The sequence below is a fragment of the Physeter macrocephalus genome, chromosome 4 (genome assembly GCF_002837175.3).
Source record: "Physeter macrocephalus isolate SW-GA chromosome 4, ASM283717v5, whole genome shotgun sequence".
Classification (NCBI taxonomy): domain Eukaryota; kingdom Metazoa; phylum Chordata; class Mammalia; order Artiodactyla; family Physeteridae; genus Physeter; species Physeter macrocephalus.
In genome coordinates, this window is record NC_041217.1 from 59564683 (window position 1) to 59574548 (window position 9866).

At 37.3% G+C, this 9866-nt stretch overlaps 1 protein-coding gene across 2 annotated transcripts in view; it reads left to right on the forward strand.

The window, feature by feature from the left end:
• MAEL (maelstrom spermatogenic transposon silencer) overlaps positions 1-6955 on the forward strand; it is a 39358-nt gene extending 32403 nt beyond the window's left edge. For both annotated transcript variants that reach the window (XM_007116368.2, XM_007116367.3), the window contains 4 exons: positions 1844-1906; positions 2667-2799; positions 5807-5882; positions 6426-6955. In XM_007116368.2, the coding sequence (XP_007116430.1) occupies positions 1844-1906; positions 2667-2799; positions 5807-5882; positions 6426-6613 (460 nt within the window). In that variant the 3' untranslated portion in view covers positions 6614-6955. The remainder of the gene's footprint in view (positions 1-1843; positions 1907-2666; positions 2800-5806; positions 5883-6425) is intronic.
• The last annotated feature ends 2911 nt before the right edge of the window (positions 6956-9866 follow it).

Below are 9866 nucleotides of genomic sequence, written 5' to 3' on the forward strand. Positions count from 1 at the left end.
TTTTTAATGGTGGCCGTTCTGACTGGCATGAGGTGGTACCTCATTGTAGTTTTTATTTGCATTTCTCTAATTTGCGATGTTGAGCATCTTTTCATGTACCTATTGGCCATCTGTATTTCTTCTTTGGAGAAATGTCTCTTTAGGTCTTCTGCCCATTTTTTGATTGGGTTGTTTGTTTTTTTGTCTGCTTGTTTCTTTTAATATTTTCTTTTTGTCTTTAATTTTTGTCAGTTCTATTACTATGTGTCTCAGCATGCTCCTCCTTGAGTTTATCCTGCCTGGGACTCTCTGCACTTCCTGGACTAGGTGACTGTTTTCTTTCCCATGTTAGGGAAGTTTTCAATTATTATCTCTTCAATTTTTTTCTCATTCTGGACACCTATAATGTAAACATTGGTGCATTTAATGTTGTCCCAGAGGTCTCTTAAACTGTCCTCATTTCTTTTTATTCTTTATCCTGTTCCATAGCAGTGATTTCCACCATTCTGTCTTCGCGCTCACTTATCCATTCTACTTCATTTATTGTATTTATTTCATCTAGTGTATTTTTCATTTCAGTTATTGTTCAGCTCCATTTGTTTATCTTCTAGCTCTTTGTTAAAACATTTCTTCTATCTTCTTGGTCTGTGCCTCCATTATTTTTCTGAGATCTTGGACTGTCTTTACTATCATTACTCTGAATTCTTTTTCAGGTAGACTCCCTATTTCCACTTCACTTAGTTGTTGTGGGGTTTTATCTTGTTCCTTCCTCTGGAACATATTTCTCTGCCATCTCATTTTATGTAACTTTGTGTTTGTAGTCCCACGGGCTGCAGGATTGTAGTTCCTCTTGCTTCTGGTGTCTGCCCCCTGGTGGGTGAGGCTGGTCTAAGAGGCTTGTGGAGGCCTCCCAGTGAGAGGGACTGGTGCCTTGATTTAGATTTAGTTTTAACTTAAACCTTCATTTTAGAGTTAGCTTTATGAATCATATTTATTGAATCACATTTTGTAAAAGCAGTGGGAAATTCTTAATCTTATTTTTAGATAGCCTTCCATTCAGTTAAATAACAAGTGCAGATAATGGACTTTTTACACTTACTGTTTAGCATGTTTATAATTTCTAAGTGAAGATTTTTGCTAAGTTCAGGGAAGGTTTCTATTATGCAGGTAGTGGTTCTGAGGCTCGAATGACTTATGCACTCAGGGGAAAGATATACAGGTTTATGGTGGCTCTCATCATGAAAGTATGTTGTTGATCATTTCCTCTCCAACATCCCCTCCTGAGGTCTTCACTCCAACATCCACTTCTCAGTGACACCGTTCCTGCCTACCTTATCTAAAATGTCACCCTTCTCTTGCATTTCATGTCTTTTTCTTGTTTTTTTCCTTCTTAGAACTCATCTAACTTACTGTTATTATGCCTACATATCTTTTGATCTGACTTCCCCATTAAAAAGTAAGTTTTGTGTGCACAAGAGTTTGTGTTTCATTCTGTACTGTATCCCTAGTGCCTAGGACAATGCCTGGTAAGTAGTATGTCCTCAGTAAATGTGTGTTTAATGAGTATATGTTAACTATAGTCTATATATAGATTTTCTATATATAGATTTTCAAGGTAAAATCTGTCTGTTATAGCTGTGTGTTTGCAATGCATCATGAATTTGCATCAGAGGAAGTAACATTAAAAACTTGTTTTTAAAAAAATCTACTTTTTGTATGTTAAATTAGAAACCTTAATCTTTGAGTAATAGTTGAAGTCATTTAAGAAAGTGACACTAAGGTAGAAATCTGGCACATAAAAACCCATAAGCAGTGCTGCTTCAGTTAGATGAGGATATTAAAGTCTTTTTTTTTTTCTGTACAGGTGCAAGTGGCATGAAGAAAATGATATTCTCCTCTGTGCTTTAGCTGTTTGCAAGAAAATTGCGTAAGTTGGAGAAAGGAGTTTCTTCCTAATGCTTTATTCTGCACTGAATTCTTTGCAACTTTGCTTGTTGTTGCTTTGGCATTCGGGGTGCATCACTGTTTACCTCTATTTCCACAACTGTCTTTTAAAACAAAGGTTTTTTAAATCATGTTACTTGTATTCTTCTGCCCATGTCACTACTTGTCTGGTGTAGTTACCACCTGAGCAATTTGAGCCTTCAGAAGTACTTATTGAAAATTTTTTCTTCTAGGATTCCTGTAGGAAAGTGAAGTTCCCTACTGTCATTAAGAACAGCACTTCCTTGTGAAGGTGCTCAAAAAATATAGACCCTTTTCTCCTCATTTTGTAGGGAAAGTACCTGCAGCCTCAGATCTGTGGAAGCTCTGGTAATCCCTTTACATAGCTGATGATAGTTGGTTCTGAGGATGAATAAGTGTTTCTAAGTTTTAGCCCTATTGCTGGTGTTGCCTCTCCCTGCCTTAAATATTTGAGAATTCTGGTGCTCTTTACCCTCATTCCCATTCACTTATAATGAATCTGAAATTTTATTTGGTAATCAAAGTATTGCTTACCAGTAATGACCAGTTTTATGATATGTACTGCTACCTATTCCCATTTTTTTCTCCAAATCTCTAAATTTCTTTTTTCCCTATTTACAATAATATCTCACATGCTTTGTCAGAAAATTTTTAAATGTGAATGCTTTTAGAATGAAGTAGATAAGATTCTGATAATAAGCATTTTAAATTCCTTTTTAAAGATACTGCATCAGTAATTCTCTGGCCACTCTCTTTGGAATCCAGCTCACAGAGGCTCATGTACCACTTCAAGATTATGAGGCCAGCAATAGTGTGACACCCAAAATGGTTGTATTGGATGCAGGGCGTTACCAGGTAAGGAGCAGACTTTGGGGGGCTGCTAGTTTCTCAAGATCAGGCCTTTGTTTGGTTCTCTCTTCTGTTAAAAATTTTTTTTGATCCTTCATGGAATGTCAGTTTTTAATCCAGTTGGATCTTAGAAAAAATCCTTTTCCTTCCTTGTATATTTTCCTACTGTACTTAACAAAGAAAATTAAAATTAGCATTAGTGTTTATACAAAACACATCCAAACATTTATTCCAAAAATTATGTGATACACATTTTTGAAGTAGGTATTTTAAATATAAGACCTGATTCAGGATTTGATTAGAGACTATCTAATTTCCCTACCACCCCTCTTCCCTCCTTGGTATTTACTTACTAGTAGGCCTCTCTACACTACCGAGAGCATAGCAATTAAGAGTATGGGCTCTCAAATTAGAATTCCTAAATTTCACTTCAAGCTCTGCTACACATAGGCTGTGTGACTCTCTGCAAGCTATTTGAACTTTCTGTGCTGATTCCTTATCTGTAGAACAAGAATAATAATAAGGGCTAGTAGTCGTCGTAGGATTAAATGCAGCAGTATATGAAAGTACTAAGATCTCTACTTAGTAACATTTATTATCTACTATGTTCTATTTTTAAATAGTTAATAAAATAGTGAAAAGGGAACCCCAAAATGGAGTGAACTATTGATAAAACAACTATTAGGATCAATCTCAAAGGCATTACTTAGGCTTAGCAAAAGCAGCAGTCTCAAAAGGTTATGTAATGTATGATTCCATTTATATGATATTGTTAAATACAAATGATAATGATGAAGAACATATCAGTGGTTCCCATGGGTTAGGGGAGGAGGGTATGACTGTAAAGGGATAGGAGGTTTTTGAGGTGATAGGATGGCTCTGTATCCTGATTGCAGTGGTGGTTTCACGAATCTCTTCATTTGTTAAAACTTGTAGAAATGTACACACCAAAGAAGTCTGTCTTACTCCATGATAATTTTAAAAATAAAAAAGAGAGCTCTCCATATAATCTCTGGGCAAGACTCTTCTCTCTCCTGTCTACTGTTAACCCCTTAACCCAATGGTTCTCCACTAGGACCTATTTTGTGTCCTTCAGGGGACATTTGGCAACACTTGGATACATTTTTGGTTGTCACAGCTGGGGAGAGGGTGCTACTGGCATACAGGGGGTAGATAGATACCAGTAAGCCTGCTAAACACCTGACTATGTACGGACAGCCTCCTGAACAAAGTATTATTTAGCCTAAAATGTCAATAGTACCCAGGATGAGAAACACTGCCTTAGCCCCATCATCACCATCTGTGTTGAGACTACCAGATTTAGTCTCATTACCCCTCTTTTCATTGTTCGCATCAGTCACTATGGAAGCTTAGGATACCTAGATCCTTGCTCATCTCCCACACTCATCTTGTTAGGCTGATTCTGTTTTTCAGCCTTCCCTTCCCCAACTCCTGAAAAACTTTGTGAGTCTTCTCAATCTCAGTTATCAGCAAAATCTCATGTCTTCAACCTCCTCTTGGGAAGGTCTGTTTTCCTCCTTGGTTGTAACTAAAACTTGGCTGTCCTCTAAAGATACTGCTTCCCTGTTAGCGACAGTTTTTTTTTTCTCATTTATCACGGGCTTAGATTTGAAGTAGTTGTCCTTGTTTAACTTTGTGGCCTCTAGACTTTTTTCTGCCTTCTCCCTAAAATCCCTAGGCTTTGAATCACATGCCATTCAGGCTGTAGTACCTGATAACCCCTTCTTGGAGTCATTAGGCCCCTGAGTTGGTCATCCTCATTCTTAGAGCAGCACTGAGCCAGGAGATCAAACAGTATTCCTGGCAGAATTCTTGACTTCAGTTTCCCCATAGATGATCCTTCCAGCTGATTGACATTTTAATTCCTTGATTTGCCCTTCTCCAGTGATCCTGTCCCCTGCCATATATCAAGTATCCACTCCCATGATCATATTCTAGGCCCCAATGGCATCTCCCCATAATCTCAATTTCAAGCATCCTACTCTCTACCACTGTCTTTCTCTGGTACATCAGTGCCAACAATTCTTTGATCTCTCCTGGGACCTTCAGTTCACTGTATGCCTCCACTCTTCTGCCCTCCTTCGCAGGGTCACTGCATGGCACAACTCCAGGGGTACCATTCACACATAGATGCTTCAGGCTGTGTCTCCTCTCCCCACCTTTCCCTTCACCTCCTTCCTTCCCAGCTTAGATTCCTTGCTCCATTATTTTCACTCACTTGCACTATGAACTCCACTGGCCCTTCATTCTTCATCATAGTTGGTTGACAAACACTAACCCTGATTAAATCAACTCTTCACCTACTCTGTTATACATTTGAAGCTAACCGAGGCTGAAAAGAAACTACCATAACTGACTGGTGTTATTAAATATTCATCACCACCAACCTCAAGTGAGCCCTTAACCTTGCCTGGCAGTTGTCCATTTTTCTAGTTTGATTAATCTCCCACTTTCCTAGACAGTTATTTCTCACCTTCTCTCACTTCAAACTTCCATCACCTCTTCCTTCATCCTTGTTCTAGCTGTTGCTTGTATCCCCTCCTTCTCTGAGAAAATAGAAGCAATCAAGAGGTTTTCCATATATTCCTACCATTGCATTTACCATATACTCTAATGCATGAATTGTCTGTTTCTATCTAAGACCAATCCTTTTATTTCTCTATTAGATCTCATTCTCTTACCTACCTAAGGACATGGCTCTAATAATTTCATCAGGGTTTCTCTCTGTTCTGAGTCATTCTTATCAGGAAAACTGCTATAATCTCATTTTTTTTTTTTAAAAAAAAAAACAGCCCTTTCTTGACCCTGTAATTTCCCCCTCAAAGATTGCCCTCTGCTCCCCTTCACAGCAGTACTCTTCAAAAGTTGATCAGACATTGGAAAAGTGGTTGTTAGTTTGTATTTAAAGAGTAATTTGAAGTAGATGATTCAATAATAAGAAATAAACATGTTTTCCCCTGTTTTTATTTTTTGTTGTTGTTGTTAATTATAGAAGCTAAGGGTTCAGAGTCCAGGATTCTCTCATTTCAGCTCTTCTAATCAGGAACAGAGATCAAACACACCCACTGGTAAGCATCTTATTTAAATAAGAAGGCACCTCAAAGAGTTTAGGGTCTTTTTATGATCCTGGAGTATGATACTTAAACAGATGATCTAAGTTGGCTTCAGGGTATAAGAATCTTTTGGAATTGGGAGTTTTACGTGGCATAAGCACTTAATTTGGATATGTAGATTTTTGTATCACTTTGATAAAATTTAATTTATTCTTCAGAATTTTGTTCAGGGCATTTAAAATAAAACCTGTTACTTTTGTAGCAGCTGTAGTTTTATAGTTTTGAAATGAGGGTGTCTTTGGGGGAAATGGGAAAGTTTAAAAATGCTAGTGACATGAAATTTCAAGTGGTCCCTGAAGAACTTCAATTAAGGTTTCCAGGACTTAAAAAGAATATTCTTGTTCAGCTTTTTTGCCTTTACTCTAAGAACCATCTCCCCTATTGACGATCCGTTTAATCATGGCTTAGTGAAAAGGCCTGTAGTAGGATGAGTCATTTGAGGGATCTCTAAGACTATAAAATTGCTATATTTCTTTTCTTGTATTTTTAATATCCTAGGTGACTCCCCATCTGGGGTGAACATTTCTGGCCAGAACAGCAGTGTTCGGGGAAGAGGGATTACCCGCTTACTAGAGAGCATCTCCGGTTCCTCCAGCAATAGCCACAAATTCTCCATCTGTGAGACTTCGCTCTCACCTTACATGTCCCAAAAAGATGGATACAAATCTTTCCCTTCCTTATCTTAAAGATGATACTTTTTTCAATTTCTGGAAGAACAGCGGACCCGACTTACCTTCTGACTACAGTCGTATTAAACAGATCACATCAACAATAAATGTCACTACTATTAAAACTACTTAATTTGTAAGGAAATTCTGTTTCATATATTAAAAATAATTGTGGTTGGAGAAGATCTTGGCATTTTTGCTTTTTTCTTGAGGGCTTGTTCTACTTTCTGACTGTATTATGGGAATGCCATTAAAGTTTTGAGTCCTATAAGGATAAAACTAGCTTTTTCAGAGTTGTGCTTTTGGGAATGTTATATTTTGGTATCTTTTCTGCACAATAAAAGTATTAAGTATCTGTTAGGAAAGGTTTTAAAATAGTTTTAATCTATTTCTTTCCATTATGGAAATGTGAAACTGTACCCTTGAGACCTGCAGCTATTTTCATTGCAAATATCTAAGAAAATCAGCCTTTAACAAAAATAAAGTTTTGCTACTTAGTCTTTGAAATATGCTGACTTTGGCAAAAGTCATTTGAAGGATGAGAAGCCAAAAAGAGATGATGTAATTTTCCCCAAATAACATGGCTAGATAGTGACCAGATTCCAGGTCCACTTGACCACAAAGCTCTTTGCATATACTAAGCAGATGTATATTGAGTCAAGTATGTGCCCAGTTTGTGACTGACTTAAACTGGCTCATGTTCGCTACTCAGGCTGTTATATAGCCCTGGAGTAGGAGAAGAGATGTTGTAACCCTTTTTACTTGGAACCACAGTAAGACCATACATGGCAGTGGCAGAGACAGAATTCTAATTTAGGTCTGTTTGGCTCAAAACCCTAGAGAATCACTTGGTGTCTGTCATACGACTCTGGTTTATCTTAATACCCATATTCTCCTTTACCAACTAACTACTGAGTACCTACTTTGTGGATATATATACACACATATATACACACATACATCATCTTGTAAAATCCTTAATAACCACTCTGAGGAAGGAGGTACCTCCATTTTACAGACACACATAGAACTCAGATTCAGGTCGTATAGTTACTTTATGGAGGAATTGTTAACCAGGTCTGACTCCAAAGACCATGTTACCCGTATCCACAATTTCACCTCCTTTTCATCTCTTTCTGATAATCAGATCTTTAAACAAAGAATAGGTCATTGAATGTAAATTTATATACTGCATTTTCTACTAGCAGATTGGTTTTTAAATCTTATATATAAGCTTTGAGACCATTTTATCTTTCTTCAAAATCACCATGACAGTAATTGGGTTGACTTCAAAAGTGGAGGGAAAGGGCTTCCCTGGTGGCACAGTGGTAAAGAATCTGCCTGCCAATGCAGGGGACACGGGTTCGAGCCCTGGTCCAGGAAGATCCCACATGCTGGGGAGCAGCTAAGCCCATGAGCCGCAACTACTGAGCCTGCGTGCTACAACTACTGAAGCCTGTGCACCTAGAGCCCGTGCTCAGCAGCAAGAGAAGCCACTGCAATGAGAAGCCTGTGCACTGCAAGGAAGAGTAGCCCCCGCTCGCCGCAACTAGAGAAAGCCCACGTGCAGCAGTGAAGACCCAATGCAGCCAAAAATAAATGAATAAATCGATTTTTTGTTTTAAGTGGAGGGAAAGCCTAAAATTACAAGTCAGAGCTATGGCCTCAGGTACCTAAGACTTGTTCTGTGCCATATGACTTTAATCCCATGTTAATCATTCAACTTGTATTCTAAAAATTTTGCTGGTTGTGCTGTACTTTTGAGGTATATTATACGTCAAACCAAAACAATTCAGTAGGCCCCACGTCTTTCTTTTAGGAGAATAACTGGTCTTCCCCTTCAGAGATAATTAAAACTCTTTGTTAGTAGTAAAATTCAAATGACTGTCTTCTCAAACTCCTGTCTCTATTTTCAAAATTCTTTTGGCAGTAAATTCAAAAGTATTAACTACCCTTCAAGAAGACCTGATGAATGATAACATATCCTGGTTGAAGGTGATTTCTGCTGCAACTCCAGTAGCATTTTCTTTGTGTTATCTGGCAATACTTACAGCTTTTAATTACTGTTGAGTTCATGACCTATCATCTTTTACCCAATTACAAACTTTGCGGTGCCCATATTTCTGTATGAGAAAGGTGTTCAGTACCTGTTAGAATAATTGTCATTGGAAGTAATGGAGAAGGTATGCCAGAATTTCATTTCCACATCCAATAATAAAGTATTTCATGAGTAAAGGAGCCCACCTTTCTTATGAACTTCATTCCCATTCCTTTCCTCAAAACTAAATGATTAACTTTGTTTAGTGAGCATGTTTTAAGGCTTTACTAACAGCTGGGTTAAAAATAAGAAGAAGAATAAATATGTTGCCCCTGCCTTCGAGAAACTCAGTTTCATAGGGGCAGTAAACAATGCAGTACTAAAAGTAGTAGACACATAGATCAATGGAATAGAATTGAAAATCCAGAATAAACGATCTATATCAATTGATTTTTAACAATTGTGCCAAAACCATTCAATGGGGGAAACAGTCTTTTCAACAAATGGTACTGGGACAACTGGATATCTACATTCAAAAGAGTGAATTTGGACCTTAACCACTCACAAAAATTAACTCAAAATGGATGAAAGACCTAAATGTAAGAGCTAAAACTACAACTCCTAGAAGAAAATATGAGTAAATCTTCATGACTTTGGATGAGGCGATGGTGTCTTAATAGGACACCAAAAACACAAGTAACCAAACAAAATATATCTAAATTGGACTTCATCAAAATTAAGTCCAGAAAAAGTGTCCTTGTGTGTGTTAAAGGACATTATTAAGAAAGTAAAAGGACAACCCACAGAATGGAAGAAAATATTGGGTTGGCCAAAAAGTTCATTTGGGTTTTTCCATAAGATGTTACTGGAAAACCCAAACAAACTTTTTGGCCAACCCAAAATTTACAAATCATTTATCTAGCAAGGTCTAGTGTACAGAATATATAAAGAACTTTTACAACTCAACAATAAAGAGATGATCTAATTTTAAATTGTGTTAGGTGTCTCTCAAGGTCTTTTGAACATATTTTAAATTGGGTTGTTCAATTTTTTATTGTTGAGTTTTGAGAGTTCTTTGTATGAGTAAGATAACAGTCCTTTAAATAAACAACCTAATCTTAACACCTAAAGCAACTAGAGAAAGAAGAACAAAGTCCAAAGTGAGTAGAAGGAAAGAAATCATAAAGATGAGAGCAGAAATAGAGAGGAAGAAAACAATAGAAAAGGTCAATG